This window comes from Mastigoproctus giganteus, chromosome 2, assembly GCF_048544385.1.
Source record: "Mastigoproctus giganteus isolate SK-2022 chromosome 2, ASM4854438v1, whole genome shotgun sequence".
Lineage (NCBI taxonomy): Eukaryota > Metazoa > Arthropoda > Arachnida > Uropygi > Thelyphonidae > Mastigoproctus > Mastigoproctus giganteus.
Genome location: NC_143576.1, coordinates 2617542 through 2638969, shown reverse-complemented (window position 1 = coordinate 2638969; position 21428 = coordinate 2617542). Strand labels below are relative to the sequence as shown.

The 21428-nt window shown below is 37.2% G+C and overlaps 1 protein-coding gene across 1 annotated transcript in view; it reads left to right on the top strand.

The window, feature by feature from the left end:
- Dhc98D (Dynein heavy chain at 89D) overlaps nt 1-21428 on the top strand; it is a 971787-nt gene that overhangs the window by 142136 nt on the left and 808223 nt on the right. The window contains exons 13-14 of the mRNA XM_090387912.1: nt 2640-2762; nt 16167-16400. Of these exons, the coding sequence (XP_090244038.1) occupies nt 2640-2762; nt 16167-16400 (357 nt within the window). The remainder of the gene's footprint in view (nt 1-2639; nt 2763-16166; nt 16401-21428) is intronic.

Genomic DNA, 21428 nt, shown 5'->3' with positions numbered 1-21428 from the left:
GCTTAATGTCCAAGTTTGCAGATGATACGAAGGTTGGCAGGTTTGTTAATGACACTAATGACAGTACACTGCTGCAACAGGATCTAGAAAAGTTGAGCAGATGGGCTGAGAAGGTGGCAAACGAAGTTTAACATTGACAAATGTAAAGTACTACATATGGGAAGCAGTAATCCCAGAGTGACGTATCAACTCTGTGGTACCACAGTGACAGTGGTAGAGAATGAAAAGGACCTGGGGGTAATTGTGTAGGCAGATATGAAATTTTCTGAGCAGTGCAGACGGTCTGCAAGAGTAGCTCATGGTGTCTTGTCAATGATATACAGGAATTATTCTAGTAGTCATGAGTCATGAGTTGATTATTCCCTTGTATAAGTCAATTGTCAAGCCACACCTTGAGTACTGTATACAGGTCTGGAGGCCTCATTTTAAGAAGGATATCGTGCTGTTGGAATGAGTACAGAGAATGGAAACAAGATTAGTGAATGGAACAAAGAATTGTTCTTATGAAGAAAGGCTTAAGTTTTGCAAATTACAGTGTCTGGCAACTAGACACCTGCGAGGTGATCTGATTGAGATGTATAAATCCTTGAATGGTTTGCGCATACTCAATTCGGATGGGATTCTTTGTCTTGCTCAGAATAATCGCCTGAGAGGGCATAAATTCAAATTGAGGAAAGACAGTTGTAGGATAGATGTGCCAAAGTTTGCCTTTAGCCAGCGGATGGTTGATTGCTGGAACAAACTTCCATCTTTTGTAGAAGTTGATAGCTTAAATAGATTCAAGGCAGAACTTGTTAAACATTTGGAGTGAGTGTATGGGTGAAATAAGGGTTTTTTTTGTTTGTTTTTTTTCCTGTGGCTGATGCTATATAAGCTTGCTTTCTTGCATCATGTGCCTTTGCTAATGCTAAATTCTAAATGCTATATATCATATTCAATTTTCAATATTTCATATTCAGTTTTTGGTAATTCAATTTTTCAGAGAAGCTTTAGCATTAACATTAACATTAGTAAAAGGAATTGATGTAAGAAAGCCAGCTTATATAGCATCAGCCAAAAAAAAAAAAAAAAAAAATTCTCATTTTACCCATCCACTCGCTCCAAATGTTTGTCTAATTCTGTCACATTCATACTGTCACATAAAAAAAACTGTTGTACAAATTGGAGCACAGTGGCATTAAGGGCAAGTTACTGCTATGGATAAAGGGATAGTGAGTGGGAAAATATCGAAAGTGGTTATCAATGGACAATGTTCTTCATGAACTAATATTATTATTGGAGTTCCCTAGGGATCAGTACTGGGTCCATTTATTGATGATATTGATAAAGGCATGTCATGCTTGATGTCTAAGTTTGCAGATTACAAAGGTTGGTCAGGATTTTTAATGACAGTAATGATGGTATGCTATTACAACAGAATCTAGAAAAATTAGTCAGTTAGACTGAGAAATGGCAATTGTAGTTTACATTGATAAATGCACCGTACTGCACATGAGAAACAGTAATCTCAGAGTAATGTACCAACTGTGTAGTATTACAATGAGGATGGTATAAAATGAAAAAGACTTGAGGGTAATTGTACAGTCAGATAGGAAGTTCCCTGAGCAGTGTAGACAAGCTGCCAGGACAGCACATTGGGGTTTTGTCAATGATATACAGGAATTTTGTTAGCAGAGATAAGGAAGTGATTAAAATCAGTTGTCAGGCCACATCTTGAGTACTGCATAAAGGTCTGCAGGCTTCATTTTAGGAAGGATGTAGAGATGCTAGAATGGGTAGAGAAGGTCAGGGATATTGGTGAGGGGAACGAAGGAGTGTTCTTCCCAAGAAAGGCTACAATTCTGCAAATTGCCATCTAGAAACTAGGCATCTGTGAGGTGATTTGATTGAGGTTTTAACACTTTGAATGGACTGAACAAGCTCAGTGCTGATGTGATTCTTTCTCTTACTCAGACTGCACACGAGGGGGCATAATTTCAAATTGAGGTAGAATGGTTGTAGTATATATATATATATATATATATATATATATGTGAAGAAGTTTGCATTTTGCCTTTAACCAGAGGGTGGTTGATTGCTGAAACAGATTTTCATCTGTTGGAAATCTGTGCTTGTCTGGTTCTTCCTTGAATAAATTCAAGGGAAAACTAGACTAGACAAGCTATTTGAGTGGATGGATAGGTGAAACGGGAAGTCTTTTTTTTTTTTTTTTTTTTTGGCTGATGTTGTATAAGCTTGCTTTTTTCACACTACTAGTGCATATATTAGTATTTCCTTTGCCACTATAATGCTATTATTTCTTATTTAGTTTCCATTATTACATATTTCATATTGAACTTTTAATATTCATTATTTCATGTTCAATTCATAGAAAGTTCCAATTCATAATCCAAAGTTCCTAAAAAAGGCAGAAATCTTTCTAAAGGTTTTTAAAAATTGTTTAAAGTTTTTTTTTGACAGTGCTGATATTTTAAAGTATAACGTGTACATTACCTAATTATTATTATTATTTTTTTATATGAACTGCTTTTATAATTGTACTGTATTGTACTCTAGGTTAGAAATATTTGTCTTGATTAATGTTAAAGAAATATTTATAATGAACTTATTGCTATTTTCATATTATTTGTTTTTGTTAGGTTTGGATGGTTGTACAAAGAAAGTGGATGTATTTAGAGAGTATTTTTATTGGTGGTGATATACGTTCCCAGCTTCCCGAAGAGGCTTTAAAATTTGATAAGATTAATTCAACGTTTCTTCAGGTTACATTTTGATTTTTATTCTTATTGTTTGTAAATGATTATTCATTATTCTTGTTATGATAATGAGTTATTTTGCTTATATATATATATTTTTTTTTTTTTTACAATTATGATAAATGTGAAAGGTATTAGAACTGATATCACTTTAACAGTGTGTGAGTGGGTTGAGGAGATAGAAGATACTTGTTGAAATTGGAAATGAATTTCTGTCGTAAGGAAGTGTTCCAAAAAAACAGAAGGTAGAAGGGATAAACAAGAAATAGGAAGGGTAGTTCTATTTGTTGGGGCATGTGTTCAGACTAGTTTAGAGGGGAGAAGTGAATTAGATGCCCAATTGAAAAAACACAAGCACTTTTGGAAATACCTATAGAAAAGACATGCAACAGAAAGTGAATGTGTGTGTGTTTGGGGGAGGTGCAATTTTGCAAATGAAGGAATGTAGATTAACCTGTGGATCTCTTTTCATGTAGGAGTTTTGTAGGTATTTTTGGCAGTACCACCCCAGATATTGGGGATATATTCAGTGGTAGGATGGATTTATATAGTCAGGAGTTATTCAGAAGAAAAGTAAGGGGGCAAGAATGAAAGAGAAAAATCTATTTAAAACATAGAAGTTAAGGGCATAATATTGAATGCAGAGACGAGCAGTCTGATGATTATTAATAACTACACTGTATTGTTTTTTCATAATATAAACTAATGAATCTACTTTGTACAGATCTACACCCAGATATGTAGTAAAATAAAATATATAGTTGCAAAAATACTTGATAGCAAGATTTCTGTCTCCTCTTCAATTGCTCTGCACAAAATAGTGCATCTTTATTTCAGTACCTCTACACACACACACACACACACACACACACACACACACACACACACACACACACACACACACACACACACACACACACACACACACACACAAGTGAAGAGAAAAATCTGCCGAGGTTGTCCCCAGGGCTCGGTTCTTGGCGCACTGCTCTAGACCTGTGTCCTGGATGAGTTCCTGAGTATAGACCTTAGGGAGGTCTGCACTCAGGCCTATGCAGATGATCTGTCACTAATATTGGCTGCTGACTGAAGGGCTCAACTTGAAACCTATGCAAATTGCATCCTCACCACCCTTATAGACTGGTTAAGACTCCATCATCTCACAATATCACCCACAAAATTTCAGTGCATTTTGCTAAAAGGCTCCCTGGCGCCAACGAGACCACCACAGATCAAGATCCATGCTATTACAGTTAAACTTGTCACTGAACTAAGGCAACTAGAAATAATAATAGATAAGAACATGTCCTTCCACCCACATCTGAACTATATACAAGGAAAGATCAGGACCTACATGGCAGTGGTGGCCAGGGTGACCTGCTGAGACTGGGGATTGAAAAAAAAAAAAAAAAAAAAAAAAACGCATGTTGGCTCTCTTTTATAAAGCCGTATTCATTCCCGCGATCACGCCTCTGGGACATGGTTTCACAAGGCCTCCACCGTAGTCAATAAGGGAAAATTGGAGTCCATTCACAGACAAATTCTTCTTAACATGACCATGCCGTGTAACACGGTTAGCACGCTTGCACTGGTAGGGGGTGCTACCCTTTGACCTGGAGGTCCCGCGTGTTGGAATGCTCTACCAACTCAGTATGGACAAACCCGCTACCTATATCGACCATACAACAGATCCATTAAGCAACACACCCAGCGAGAAAAGAAGAATTCCGACCTACCTACAACAAATTTGGCAAAAAAGTGGACAACCTCCACCAAAGGAGAAATAACTCAAAAATTTATACCAGGCATCGACAGAGTATTTTCCAAGTCCCCGACCTGGTTTTCACCGGGACTACAAACTGCCTATCTTCTCACTGGACATGGCTTCATCTACAGCAAACTCTCCATGCTAGGCATCGAAAACAACCCTCTATGTGCCTGTGGCTCCCAAGAAACCTGGGACCACTTGATGTTCGACTGTCATCTGTATGAAGATCTCCGAGCCCTTCTCATTACTCAGCTCCAGTACAATCTCAGGAATCAGGAACACTGCCTACTTGATGATGAACAAAACTACAAACTATTCACAAAGTTTGCCCAAGACTTGTTCACAAGGTGCAGAACCCTACCACAAACCAAGAAACTTTGCAATCACTTAGCATGACCAGAACAACCTCATCACTACGAACCCTGGACTGAACCTCAACCTGAACAGCAACACTGTTGGAAAAACTGAATAAGAAACAACTACTATCTTGTTATCGGAAAAAAAAAAAAAAAAAAATATATATATATATATATATATATGATCACAAAACTGAACAGACTCATTGCTTCCTCTACAAAGATCTTATGTAACAAACACTAAACTAGACGCTCTCCCATCAGGACCAAAACTGCATGTAACTGGTTGAAGACAAAACTGATGTCTCATCTTCCTCTTATCATGATATGACAAGACAAACACTGAAAGTGACTCTCCATTCAGACCACAGCTATGTTGCCACCTTGTGAAACCCACTTTGCTGACTGAAGTCCCATCTTCTTCTTAGATAAAGAAATCACCAAAACGGACAATTTCCAACCAAGTCTTTGAATGCAGCTAAGCTGCCACCTTGCCAGTTGCCGATCTGGGTAGAGCACCTGGCCTCACCCTCTTTCTTTCCCTATCATGGTGGGAGGGGTGATTTGTTGTCTCCTTTCTATCCCCCCACCTCCCACCGGAAATAATTGGGGTCATTTTCTCTTTCGTCTCCATAGTTCTAACTTTTTCCCCCAGCCTTCATTCTTTCTTCCCCACTCTATCTGTACACTAGCACATGTCCCACACATCCAAGTTTAAATTTGACAAAATTAAACTTTGTTCACCAGGTGCTTTAAATTATAGCGTTATCTCCCCAATTTTTATTTTTTTAATTTTAATATGCCCCAGCCACTGAAATCTCAGGAAATTAGGTGGCAGGCCCTGCCACCTAATTTCCTCAGGGCCTGCCAGAGTAAAACAAATTACTGGTGTACCTGGTCTGCCTCCACAGGGCTTAGTAAGGGCTACGTTGGGACCCACCAGGGTCCCAGTGACATACACGACACTACACACCACAACATCCATACACTTTTAAATCTCTGGCCTGTACAGTGTACTATATCACATGACAATGTAAACTACGCGGAGATGGAGGAAACACCTGGTGCCGTTATACCCTAAACACACACAAACGCACGCACGCACGCACGCGCACGCGCGCGCGCGCACACACACACACACACACACACACACACACACACACACACACACACACACACACAAAATCTCATATGGGCTTCATTGGGCCTCTGTCACTAGCAGAATTCTTAAATGCCTCATTAATTGTGGTCGTAGCTAGCCTGTCATAGGGGCTCTCTCAGATGAATTATTCTGGGTTTTTCAGCCCAATTATAAATTGACTACAATTTATAATTGGGCTACAATCAATAAATTGACTACTATAGAAGACCCCCATAGGACTTGGAATGCTATGTAAAGTGATGTCCTACAATTCATATGGCAAAATATTTCCCCAAACACCCATTCAACTTTTCTTAGCATTAGCATTGGCATATGATGCAAGAAAGAAGCTTATACAGCATCATCTATAAAAAAAAAAAAAAAAAAAAAACCATCCCATTTCACCCATCCATTCATTCCAAATTTTTGTCTAGTTCTGCCTTGAATTTATATAAGCTATCAACGTCCATTACGATAGGTGGAAGTTTGTTCCATCAATCACCACCCGCTGGCTAAAGAGGAAGAATTCAATCAGCATTGAGCTTGCTTAAACCATTCAAGGCCTCATACAACTCAATCATATTCCCTTGCAGGTGGCTAGTATCCAGACACTGCAATTTGCAGGACTTAAGCCTTTCTTTGTAAGAGCAACCCATTGTACCAGTCACCAATTTTGTTGCTCTTCTCTTTACTCGTTCGAGCAGCTCTACATCCTTCCTAAAATGAGGCCTTCAGACTTGTGTACAGTACTCAAGGTATGGCCTGACCATTGCCTTATACAGGGAATAATCACCTCTGTATCCTGTCTAGAAAAATTCTTGGATATCATTGACAAGACACCATGAGCTACTCTTGCAGACTGTCTACACTGCTCAGAACCCTTGATATCTGACTGCACAATTACCCCCAGATCTTTTACATTCTCCACTACCCTGAGTGTAGTAACACATCAGTTGATATGTTACTCTGTGGTTGCTGCTACCCATATGCAGTACTTTACATTTGTCAAAGTTAAACTTCAGTTGTGACCTCTTAGCCCATCTGCTCAATTTTTCTAGATCCCGTTGCAGTAGCATACTGTCATTAACAACCCTGCCAACATTCTCATCGTCTGCAAACTTGGACATTAAACCTGGTATACCTTCATCACCATCAATAATAAATACAGAAAACAATGATGAACCCAACACTGAACCCTGGGGAACTCCACTAATAACATTAGTCAATGAAGAGCAATATCCATTGATTACCACTCTCTGTGTTCTCCCTCTAAACCACCCTTTTATCCTGTGTAACAACTGACCCTTAATATCATACTGCTCCAATTTGTACAGTAGTCTTCCATGTGCAACAGTATCAAAAGCCTTCCTAAAATCCAAGTATATGATATCAAAATTATTTTTTGCATCCAGTTCCTTTGTAACCACATCATAGTACCCAGCCATATTGGTCAGACCATCGTTCCCCTTAACAAACCCATGCTGTGTGTTAACTTTAACTGCAGTCTTGTCTAGATGATCATGAATCACTTCCTTAACCAGTGACTCCATTATTTTCCCTGGAACAGAAGTTAGACTAACAGGTTTGTAATTACCCATGTCACCCTTTGATCTTCCTTTGTGAATTCGGGATACATTTGCACATCTCCTGTCTTTGGGATATGAGCAAATTTCGAAGCAGAAGGAACAACACCTTTGGAATAAGAAAGAGAAAAAAGGCGGCAAAGAATAGGAGTAAGTTCAGGAGCACAAGTTTTGAGAACAAGTGCAGAAATACCATTGGGACCTGGAGCTTTCTTAGCATCAAGATTCATCAAAATCCTTCTGACATCCTTTTGATGGAAGACCACAGGAGGCATTGAATGGAGCGTGTTGGGAATGGTGGGAGGTGTTTTACCAAGATCATTAATACATGAGCTGGAAGAAAAATGGGATGCTAGCATGTCAGCTTTATCCTTGGCTGAAGTGACAACAGAACCATCTGGTTTGGACAGAGGTGGGAGCAGAGATGGGCAAAAGTTGCGGCCAATAGCTTTGGCAAAAGACTCGGCTAACATTAGGGTAAGAAGCATCTTTTCTACTCTTAGCCTGTTCAAACTCTAGTTTGGACTGATTAATAACTGCTTTACAATTGTTGCGAGCTTTGGTGTAGGCAGAAAATGAAACTGAAGGATTAGAAACAAGCCAATTACGATATGCAACGTTCTTCTCTTGAACAGCCTTAGCACATTTATTGGAAAACCAAAGTTTAGATAAAGGACAAGATTTTAAAGTGGAGTTTGGGCTAAAGGATTCCATTTCTGCAAGAATAATTTTACTGACACGATCTGAGCAAACGTTGACATCAGAAGTTTTGAAACAGTAATCCGACCAAGGAAAAGAAGAAAAGAAATCTTGCAGGTCATCCCATTTTGCATTCTTTTAATGCCAAATAACATGAGGTTGGGAATAGCCATGAGATAAAGGCTCCATTGGAGAAGAGACAATCACCAAGTTGTCATCTGAAGTGCCTAAAAGACCTCTCACTTCAACCGTGTACTTAGAAAGGTTGTTTGTGAGAAACAGATCAAGCTTGTTGGCTGTATGATTAGGATTATTCGGTATTCTTGTAGGTAGACGAACAATCTGTGCAAGGTCATTAGTAATTGCAAAAGCCTCAGCATCTTTACCAGCTGGGTCGGTGTGACTAGAAAACGAAAGCCAACTGGAGTTGTGTACATTAAAATCACCAAGGAAAATTACCTCACTGTTAGGAAAGTTGGACTGGAGAAAGTCAAGTTGAAAAGAGAGGAAGTCAAAGAGCTCCAAGTGATTAGTGGAGTTGGGAGAACGGTAGAGACAACAGATGATTTGATGCAGTGAGGTAGAGAGATTTTAAGCCTGAGAACATTGAAGAGAAGAGATTCCAAATTGCCAAGTCTCTGACAAGGAATATCAGAACGGACATATGCACAAGTACTACCTTTGAGGCAAAAGGAATCAAACAGCGAAAAATTTGGGCATCTGAGATGAGCAGTAGTTGAATCAACCGATAACTGAGATTCTGTCAGAAAAAGTACATGGGGTTTGGCAGACTGCAAGTGGAAATGGACATCGTTGAGATTAGAATTGAGACCATGTATATTTATCAAATGAATTAGGAAGTGCTTGTGAGGTTTAGATCTTTTCGCAGATAAGCTTGCTCTATTAGTTTGACAATTCATGGTGTATTCAATAGTAAGAAAAAGTGGGTGGGACATGCTGTATGAAGTAATGAAATTTTTGGATATTAGCATTTAGCATTAGTAGAGGCATTTGATGCAAGAAAGCAAACTTATGCAGCATCAGCCAAAAAAAAAAAAAAAACCCACTTCCACTTCACCCCTCTGTTCGTTCAAAATACCTGTCCAGCTGAGCCTTAAACTTATTTAGGCTATCAACCTCCACCACAAGGGATGGGAGTCTGTTCCACCAACCAACCACCCGCTGGCTAAAGGCAAATTTCCCCACGTCTATCCTACATCTGTCTTTCCTCAATTTGAATTTATGCCCTCTCAGGTGATTTTTCTGAGCTAGAGGAAGAATCCCATCCGCATTGAGCATGCTCAAACCATTCAAGGCTTTATACACCTCTATCAGATCACCTCGCTGGTGCGTAGTCTCCAGACACTGTAATTTGCAAAACTTAAGCCTTTCTTCGTAAGAGCACCCCTTTGTTCCATTCACTAATCTTGTTGCCCTTCTCTGTACTCGTTCCAGCAGCTCTACATCCTTCTTGAAATGAGGCCTCCAGACCTGTATACAGTACTCTAGGTGTGGCCTGACCATTGCCTTATACAATGGAATAATCACCTCCTTATCCCTGCTGGAAAAATTCCTGTATATCATTGACAATACTCCATGAGCTACTCTTGCAGCCCGTCTGCACTGCTCAGAGAACTTCATATCTGCCTGCACAACCACCCCCAAGTCCCTTTCATTCTCTACCACTGTCAGTGTAATACCACAGAGTTGATACGTTGCTCTGGGGTTGCTGTTTCCCATGTGTAGTACTTTACATTTGTCAATGTTAAACTTCATTTGCCACCTCTCAGCCCATCTGCTCAACCTTTCCAGATCCTGTTGCAGCAGCATAGTGTCAGTAGTGTCCTTGACAACCCTGCCAACCTTTGTATCATCTGCAAACTTGGACATTAAGCTTGATATACCATCATCAATATCATTTATAAATACAGAAAACAATAATGGACCCAACACTGAGCCCTGAGGGACTCCACTAATAACATTAGTCCACGATGAGCAGTGTCCATTGATTACCACTCTTTGTCTTCTCCCCCTCAACCACCCCTTTATCCATAGCAGCAATTTGCCTCCAATGTCACACTGCTCCAATTTGTGTAGCAGTCTTCCATGTGCAACAGTATCAAAAGCCTTTCTAAGATCCAAGTATATAATATCAAAGTTATTCCCTGCATCCAGTTCTTTTGTGACTGCATCATAGTATCCAATCAAGTTGGTCAGGCAAGACTTCCCCTTAACAAAACCATGCTGTGTCTGAGCTATAACTGAAGTCTTGTCTAAATGATCCTGCAGTGCTTCTTTAACCAGTGCCTCCATTAATTTTCCTGGAACAGAAAATATGGCGTTCCATATTTCTGGAACAGAAATATGGCGTACACATGGTAAGAATATACCCAAATCCTTGACATAACGTGGCCTCGATAGTGCTCCCTGCATACACACTACTTGGACTCCCTCCAGTCACTATCTGGCAGAGTAGAGGTAGCAAGATTATACACTAGCTGATCCGGAAGCCTCCTAGAGAGTTACCAATAGGTTCGTCTGGTGTACTAACTAGCGGCTGGCCTGCGAACACCGTTTTAGAGCTGTACCCTCGAAATGTAAGGAACATTGGATTCGCTACGACGTTCATCATAACCTCAAAAGTCATCAATCATACTGCATGATGGAAGAGATAGGGAAGGGTTGACTGGAACTTAGCTCTAGAGACTAAACATGGGTTCCACCACTTCAAGCCTCCAATAAGCAAAGTGGTGGTATTTCACCGGTTGATGAGAGTCATCTACCACCTAGTACTGCCTGGTAACATAGAGGGGCGGCGTTCCTCCATGTGGTGTGGGCGCCACACCTCAACCCCTGCTTACATTGGTTCACACCATGGTGGGTGGTCATCCACCGTGTACTTGTGCATGGAGGTTATACCCAGGATTACTAAAAGTTAAAATCCACCCCCCATTATAAGACATTCTGATTTACTGGTCCACTCTATATTTCTCTGTACAGTTGTTCATTATACTCATCAGAGTTGTTGGGCCTATAACACACTCTTACTCTCAATTTTGCTTTTTCAGTACTTATGTCACACCAAGCTGAATCAGTATTTATGTCAACTGGATGCACTTATTTAGATTTTATGTGTTTCTTAACTAATCGCATAACCTCTCCTCCATTCCTGTCCTTTCTATAAACGTTGTACTCTCCAAATTCCAATTCTGCATTCCTTATATCTGTGTGACACCATGTCTCTGATAACGCAACAATATCTGCCTTTGATATTTTGACTAGCAAATTTATTTACTAAACTCCTAGTATTGGTGTACACGCAAGTATACATGCACCTGTTCTTATTCTTAGCTACCAACACAGCTGATGTATTTATTTGTTCTGTGCTGACCCCTAGCAGTTCCTGATATCTCCATTATTTTCCATGCTGCTGCTGATTCCAGTAGAAGAATCACTTTCACCTCTGCCAGTAGCTACTGTTAATCTATTAGTCTGTGTATCCCCCAGGTTAACAGTTTTCTGCCCCACCTGACACTGCCTCAGTAAACACTTTTCCACCCATTCTCTTTAAGTGTATCCCATCCGTGTAGAAGCAGTCTCTCCTGTTAACAAGCACAGACCACACTGAGAAAAATTCTACCACTTGAGCTTTGCACAATTTTTCCAGGGCTAAATTAATTGAAAAGGCTCTCATCATGTACTCCTTCGTATCGTGTCTTGCCAGAACTGCAGACACTTTCAAATTCAACCCTAACTCGCGGATTTTTTTGAACATTGATTTGTATTTGTTAAGTAATTCTGCCGTTCTCCTACTCTTAATGTTATAGTGCTAATGTGTACAGCAATATCACCTTTTGTGTCCTTAAAAGATGATATCTCTCTACAACATCCTCAACTTTTGTCCCTGGCAGACATACTCTGGTTTTGTTATACCTATCCTTTTTTGTACAATGTTTTTCCAGTTTCCCTGACAATAGAGTCACTGACAATATCTAGTTCCTGTGGGGCGAGCACATTCTGCCTTGGGGTTGCCACAGTTCTGCCTGATGTTCCATCAATGCCAGAGTTTTCTTGAAGCGCAAGCTCTGGTATTGATGTGGGCAGCTGAGCGCTTTACCCCCCCCCCCCCCCCCCAATTTAAATCCTTCAATGGCATCTACCCTGTTCTTCAAGCTCTCATAAAGGCCCATAACAATGGTGAGGTGGCGCCTAACTTCCTCACACTCCTTACATCGAGCACACAAACACATTCCCCTTGTGAATATCACGTTCTGTTCCTGATAGCTCCATAAACATCAGACAAGCAAACAGTTCTCCCCTGAGCCACAGCAATTCCACTACCTTTAGCCTTTTGCTTTTCTGCTCTGGTCTGAGGCATGATTTCAATTCAATTTCAATACAATTAAAAATATTACACTAAACTTATATCCCAATGCACTAATAACACTATATATATATATATATTTCAGTATCAAGTTTTATCTCCTACCCAGTTAACATTATACGAATTTTGTATCTTCTATCAAGTTTACGTTATATCATTATGTTTGTAAAATCTAATGATTATATATATATTAATTTAAAACATTACATTTGTAAAATATAAGTAGTTATTATAGATGATAAATTTACTATCTATTGCCATGTACGTTGTTTGAGCTCTCACGCTAGCTATTTGCGATATTATATCTACAGCAATTGACCGATTCTAAAAGCTGTATGAATAGTACTGTCTTATGTTATGGTCTAAGTTACAAGTTAAATTATTAAAACAAGTAAGTAGTGCTCCAACTTATAGTTTATAATCCCCTTCCTATAGTGATTACATGTCTACAAGTTACGTAGAAACTTCCAGTATCTGCTATATTGATACAAAATCAATGGCTGCAGAATTCGAACGGCTACTAATGATACAATGCCGGCAGAAGTCAGCTGTGGTTTTCTATGCTAAGGCCGAGTAAAGTATAAATACACCAAATTAATCAGAAATTCACAGAAAAAGATACTATACTACTAAATTTAAATCAAAAGTTATGATAAACATAAACAATGAAACACAATAGTTAAATTTTTCTGTGTATTATTTATTGGACAGGAACTCCCTGACTTACGTAATACTCGGCTTACAGAAATTCGACTTTACGTAGGTTTTTGCCGGCCAGTGGAAACTTAAAAAAAATCGTGGAAACATATTTTTGCACCTCGTTGGAATAAATATTGTGAAAATATCGTAATGTGAACTCAATAACACTTTTTTTTTTTTTTTTTTTGTAATTCGTTCCAAGTCTTTGGAAGTTGAAATTTTTGCTATATTACTAAGATATTTATCTCTCTAAAAGGTTATATTCATAATCGAAATTGCTCTACACTTTCATCGCATATGTTCCCGTTATAAGAATCAATTTCGAATATCTTTGTGATATTTTTTAAAGCACGTTTTTGGTGGTCACGACCAAAAAACAATAAAAACAGTTTGCACTTTCCGATTTATTGGGCTTTTCTGTTAGTGAATCTAATTATAAATGGGTAGTACACTCGATCTTATTGCATTTGCGATAATTCCGATAACTCCAATTGTGTGAGTTTTTACGCTGTTATGGTGAAATGTGTTCCTCTTCACTGAAATCTTCAATCATATAAAAAAGAAATTTTCAGAATCTTCTCTTCATTCCTATTTACTCATTACAATGGTGAAGGGAAAGCGACCAAAGGAAAGTGCAAGTGGTGACACTGGTAGGAAACGAAACAAAATTGATTTAGAAATGAAGATGATTAATTGGGAAGTACGAAGCAGGACAAAGTTTTCCATCTATTGAACGGAATTAGGCCTCGTTGCTTCAACAGTGAATACAATTTTAAGGGACAGTGCACGCACTTAAGATCAACAGTGATCACAAAACAGCATTCAGGTGCTATATCGAAGATGGAACAGCTGTTAATAATATGAATGGAAAATCAGATTCAGGAGCGAGTGCCCCTTAGTCTACTGACCATTCAAGAAAAAGCAACAAGTACTTATAAAGATATTAAGGATAAGTATGGCGAACCCCAACCCAAGTTCATGGCAAGCAACAGGTGGTTTAATAGGTTCAAGCCTCGCACTGGTTTCCACAACATTAAATTATGTGGTGAGTCACCAGTGCCAATTCTGCAGCTGCAGAGAAATTTTGTGATGTGTTGGAAAAAATTATTGAAGGGGATTAATCAACGCAGCAAATTTTTAACGTTGACAAGACTGCTCTGTATTGGAAAAAAAAATACTGGATTGAACATACATTGCCAAAGAGGAAAATACAATGCCAGGTTTAAAGGCATCAAAAGTTAGGCCACGCTCTTGCTTGGGGCTAATGCAGTGGGAAATTACTGATTAAAACCACTGCTTATGTACCATTCTGGAAATCCTTATGCATTTAAGGGCATCAATAAAGCCACCCTGCCCGTGCACTTCTGATCGAACCAGAGAGAATGGATAATGATATCTCTCTTTGAGGATTGGTTTAAATGCTGATTCATTCCTTTAAAAAATATTTTAAAGACAACGATGTTCATTTCAAGATTATGCTTCTATTAGATAATGCTCCTGGACATCCTACGCATCTGGATGATTGCATTTCGAATGTGAGAGTCATATTTCTATTGCCAAACATGACTTTTACTCATCCAACCTATGGATCAGGGTGTTATTTCAAATTTAAAAGCATACTATTTATGCACAACATTTTCTCAGGCATTGTCTGCAGTAGACGGTGAGAAAAATTTTACTTTTAGACACTTTTGGAAATCTTACAGTGTTTACCACACCATCTTAAATATTAATAAGGCCTTGGCCAAAATTACTAAAAGTTGTTTAAATGATGCATTGAAGAAAATATGCTCATGGCACATAAAAGGCTTCGAAGGATTTGAAAAAGACGAATCATATGAAGAGATTACAAATAAGATTGTAAATATTGCAGAATTACTTCAGTTGGAGGTTGATTTCAAAGACGTGGAGGAGTTAATAGAGGAAGAAGAGAAGGAATTATCTAACAAAGAACTTATTGACTTGCGTGTAACAATAGCGAAAGGAGAAAATGCTGACGAAGCTCAAGACGAACTAAATGAGCAGTCGAGATGCTTCATCGCCAGAGAGATGGCAATGGTGAATTTTGTGAAGATGGATCCTGACAGCGAATGATTCTTAAAAGTTAACGGACGGGTGAACGATATGCTTGCTTGCTTGCTAGAAAGAAATCTACGATGAAAAGAAAAAAGCCACCATCCAGTCATCCATTAATATGTTCTTTCATATGGTTGATCGGTCAATTCCTAAATCTTCAATAAGCCCTCAACTTCAGCAGCAGTGTACTTATCAGCTGAAGACGTCGATTCTGGCAACGATGCTCGAGAGGTAAAACTTACTGATGTTATGCCTGTCTTCTCTCTTTTTTTGTAATTTTATAGTTTTGAAATTTTTTTAAATTGCACACTTTTATAATTTTTCCTGCTCTTGAGATGAAAAATTGAATATATACAATAAATAATTTTATTTACATGTTCGTCGAACATTTCCTTTTTTCGATTCAATCAATTCAACGAGCACAGTTGCGAGTGCTGCACAAGCATGGGGGAAATTTTCCGACTTACATAGGGTTCCGCGGAACACAACCCTTACATAAGTCAGGGAGTTCCTCTATATGGTTTCAGTCTTGTTGTATGGATATTAGTACTAAGGGCTACAGCCAGCCACACTAATATTGTATTGCATGTATTTACATACCTTCTGGTGACAAGTAGAAATAAATACAGTATAGCAATATCTTGGCATAAATAAAAAAAAAGAAAAAAATACATCAAAGAACGTTGATATTTATTTATTTTTAGATAATGGAACAAACAGCAAAAATTCTGACTATTAAAGACTGTTGTCATGCACCAAATAGACTGGAAGATCTTAGGGAACTTAGTAATGGTTTAGATCGTTGTCAGAAGTCATTAAATGACTATTTGGACTCAAAGCGAAATGCCTTTCCTCGATTTTTCTTCATTTCTGATGATGAACTACTATCAATTCTTGGAAGTAGCGATCCTAATTGTGTCCAAGAACACATGATAAAGGTAAACCTTTTTAAGATTACACTTTTAAAATCAATAATTTCTGTTTTGTTTTTTAAATATATGAGGGGTGATCATTTAATTCGCAGACTGGTGCAAGATCTTATCTAAATTGTCATCATCTGAATCCTCTGTGGGTTTCTCCTTCTCAAAATACTCTTCCTTGAACTTTACACACTTTTGCCACCATTGTACCCGCACATTAAAAGCGGCTTGCAAGCCATTTTTCGAAAGGCTGCAAAGAACTTCTGTTGTGGCTCTGTGAGCATTGTTGTGTCAGACACGAAATGTGTGCCTCTCAGAGCTTTCTTCTGATGTGGAAACAGGAAGAAATCAAAAGGGGCTAAGTCTAGTGAATAAAGGGGGGAATGTGGAAGAACCATGGCTAATATTGTGCAGGCAGTGGTCTCTGCCTGCACAGTATTAGACGTATGGGGGCCCTGGCTTTGACTTGATGGAGAAACCACTTTACACCGGAAAGTTTGGTCACACCAGGTTATGACGGTCCTACCAAGAGACTCATTGCCATATGCTTCATTCATATCTTTAACTGTTTCCAATGCATTTAAGCCCTGTCTGATGCAATAACGAATCACTTATTGCTGTTCCGTCTATATGTCTGATGATATATTCAAAAGAATTGCTTCAAAAGAATCATCAGTGACACATGGCTAAAGAACTCTCTTCACGCACTAGCATGCACACAGTGTCTGCTCAGTTGCAATCAGGGTGAGTTCCTCTAGCGGCAGTTATGGAAAGTTTGTGTGGTGAACATAAAATCTTGCTCCAGTTCACGAATTAAATGATCACCCCCCAACCTCATTTTTACTGTTCTGAATGAACGCTATTTATTTATTATATTTTCTAAAATTCTTTTCACAAAAATTGTATTATTTTCGTTGTTACTGATTGTTATTAAAAAAAATTTAATTCTTATTGTAATACAGTAGAACGTCGGTTATCCGGAATAATTAGAAAGGCTGATCATTCTTTTTTTTATTAATGGTAGTACAGTAAGCTCCAGTTATAGTGATCACATTTGCAAATTGAATTTTGATTATAATAAAGGAAAGATTGAGTTTACTACCTGTTTATAACAGATTGTACAAACAAAATGCCCAATAAACCAAAAACTGCAAATCGTTTTTATTTTTTTATGATTGTAACCTTTAGAATTCTATGTGACCTTCAGAAATGTGCTTTAGAAAAATATCACAGAGACTACTGGGTTTTCTCGGAAACCACGGGTTAATTTCAGGTTAGGTTAGCTCCAGATTTGGTAAGAATAATATCAGCCCGAAACTGTGTGATTTATTTATTTTTTTTTTCAATTTTTTTATGGAAAAATATGAATGAAAAGAAAATGCTTAGTTTTATCATTGCAACAAAAAACAGAAATTATTAATAGAATTAGAAAAGGTGAAAATTTAGGAAGTCTCTTCCAAACAGTTAATGTGGGGACCAAATCAATTTATGACATCAAAAAAAATTCCAATGCTATAATAGAATTTGTGTCGATTATGGATAGTGAAGGAGGACTAGCAGGAAAAAGACGATGTTGAAACCTGAAAATGCCACTTTAGAGAGTGCACTTTTTTTGTGGTTTCTTCAGAAGTGTAGTTTAGGTGTATCAGTGTTTTGCCCAATGTTTCATGAAAAAGTATTGGATTTTAATCAAAAATTAATGGTAATGAAGGTTTAAGGCAAGCACAAGTTGGCTGAAAAATTTTAAACTGAGACATGGTATACGCGAACTAGATATTCAAGGTGGGAAACTTTCTTCAACTGAATTGGCAGTGATGTCCTTTGAAAAGTAAGTTTACTTCAGTTATAGTAAATTATGAGAAAGAAAACATTTATAATGTTGATGAGACAGGCTTATTGTGGAAAACATTACAGAGAAAAACCTAGCCACGAAATGCCTGCACCAAGTTTTAAGATGAGAAAAGAGCGAGTTATAATTGCTATGTGTTCAAATGCTATTGGGATGCACAGATTGTCCGTGGTGATTATCAGTAAGTCAATAAAACCGAGAGCATTTAAAAATTTTCCTGTTTTCTATAAAAATCACAAAAATCCCTGGATGGATGTTTCTGTTTTCCGAGATTGGTTTATAATTTTTTAAAAAATTTAATTAATCTTATTTAATTTAACCGTAAGGTAAGATTTAATTAAATTTAATTTAATAAGATTAAATAAATTTAATCAAGTTGATTAAATTTATTTAATCTTGCTAGAAAAATTATCCGGAAAATTTTCTGGTTTGATTATCTGGAAAATTTGGCTATTTGGAAGAGGTCTGACATCAATTATTCTGGATAACTAATTAAATAGTAGAGTACAATTTATTTGTATCAAATTCAACTAAGAGAACACAGTAATGTGTTCTGCCTGCTTCATGTTATCAAAATTTTAAAATATAATAATGGGAAGCTATCGTAGTAACAATCAGTAGGAGGAAATTTAATAAACTAACCAAAGTTGAAATTGATATCTCGGCCTGTACAAATTTCTCTTAGATAAATCTATATGTAGTCTTGGAGTAACTATTGGTCCTTATCTAGATAAAGCTTTTTTATTGGTCTTGTTCCAGAGTTTGGTAAATACAGGTAGTTCTCGACTTTACAAGTTAATTCATTTCTAGCACGCGCTCGTAAAGCTGGAATTTATTTCCCATAGACATAATGTTAAAAATAGTGGTTACGTTCTCAACAATGAAATTAGTTAGCTAATTAGTTTATGTTTAAACAATGACTGATTTTTCAAAAGAAATGAAAATGTAGTCTGTAAAATCAAGCAAATTATAATAATAGAGAAATTATTTACGACTTACAAATGTTAAAGAATGTTTATTCTCCTTCATCATTGACTTTGATCACTCATTATTGGCTTGGCACTCGTTGGTTTGTTGCACAAGGAGTCGTCTTCTTCAGAAATGCTTCAAGAGGCATTTGTTTCCAAGATAATCTTCTCTTTTACAATTTCATGCATAAGCATTTTTTAACGGCACACACAAATTGCAACTAACACGATTCACATGGAGTAACAAGTTTATGAAGCTTTAAAAAAAAGGAATGAGGAGAAGATTCTGAAAATTTATTTATGTTTTTTATACGATTGAAGATGTCAGCAGAGGATTCACATTTCACCATAATAACGAAAAAAACCACACAATTCCAGCTATCGGTAATTTTGCAAATGCAAGAAGATTGAGTTTACTGCCTGTTTATAATTGCTTGCAGTAACAGAAAAGCCCAATAAACCAGAAAGTGCAAATTGTTTTTATTGTTTTATGGTCATGACCTCTAGAAATGTGCTTTAGAAAAATATCACAAAGGCTTTTAAAATTGATTCTTATAACAGAACATATGATAACGATGAAAGTGTAGTGCATTTTAATAATTTGAATTGGTAACTAATACAATTTACAAACCACACTCACTACCTTTTATATGGCCTTAGGGTCATGCTCGTGACCTTAAAAATGACATTTTAGAGAGATAAATAGCTTAAAAAATTACGAAAATTACAATGAAAATTTCTTTCAACTTCCGAGATCTTGAAACGAATTATTGGGTTCACATTATGATATTTTAACGATACGATGGCGTCTCTGGAACTGATTAATATCGTAAAGCAGGATACACTGTAATGCGGTATTTATGAATGTTTAACTTTCATTTTTTGCAATTAATGTTCATATTTTCAATTTTGTTGATACTTGATACTTGGGAAAAACAAACTCGTAAACCCGGGAACTCGTAAAGTGAAAATTCTTAAAGCGAAAACTGCCCGTATTGATCAAATTTTGATCTATTCAGCTGGAAAACTACTTAGGTATGCACAAAAGATAAACATGATGCAATTAACTAATGATGTCTGAATTAAATTATTCTGATACCATACGTATATCATTGCTTCTGGTTTCACAAAGGAAAAGAAGGAGGAATATTTAAAAGGTACAACTGCTACCAAGTAAATAATATACTAAATTATTAAACAATCTGTGAAATGTCAAATAAAATAAAAGGGTATCAAATAAATTGACACCAGGCTGCACTAACCTCTGAAATATTTTTTCTTCTTCTTCTTCTTCTTCTTCTTCTTCTTATAATCAGTAGCACATTTTAAATATGGTTTAATTCAGATTATTATAACTTAAGGGAATTTCCGAGATGGCTGGTGAACCTTTCTGAATCCACTGAAGTCTCGTGTGAACATGGTCTAATGCTTTAGTTATCTGCTTCACCATAATAATAATAATCTTGGTTATGACAGATTGATGAGCAATTGTTGATGCATTTGGGTGGATACATGGATTCAAGGAGATTTGGGAATCAGTGTGTCTCATTTGAAAAAACTTTAAGTCTGAACAGAATATTGCAAGCTTTCCCATCGTTAATATATTAAAATCTAGAAGTATTATTAATATCTGTAAAATACAAATATATTATATATATTTCTATTTTGTAATTATCTACATGTTCTTAACTTTTGGTAGATCTAACTTCATTTATATGGATACATGCTGCTCTATATAAGATGACCATTAATTCTAAAAAACATTCCCAATACTACATGCAAGACATCCATTCTGCAAACCCTTTTCCAATTTAAATGTATTGCCCTTTGTATGTTTCATCTTATCACAAATTACTTAATTCATTTAAAGTCTTATATGCTTCAGTTCAGTAGCCCATGCTCTTTGAGTAGACGGTGATTCAAGCCCCTGACTGCTAAATATGATTGACCTGCCAACCAGCACTGGACTAGTATGGCAGATTATGTTCCATTTTCCTCAACATGGATCATTGAGGAGGCTTTCATCCTGCAGTGGATTGATAATGGCTACCTTTCTTTCTTTTTTTTTTTTTTTATGCTTCAGTTAGGTTCTCTTTTGATTCATGGGAGGTTTCTGTGGACTGTATACATGCAAATGTATCACCAGTTCAGAAAGGAGGAGGGTAGGTCAAAGGGTGACATGAGTAGTTATAAACCTTATAGCATGACTTACATTCCAGGGAAAATAAT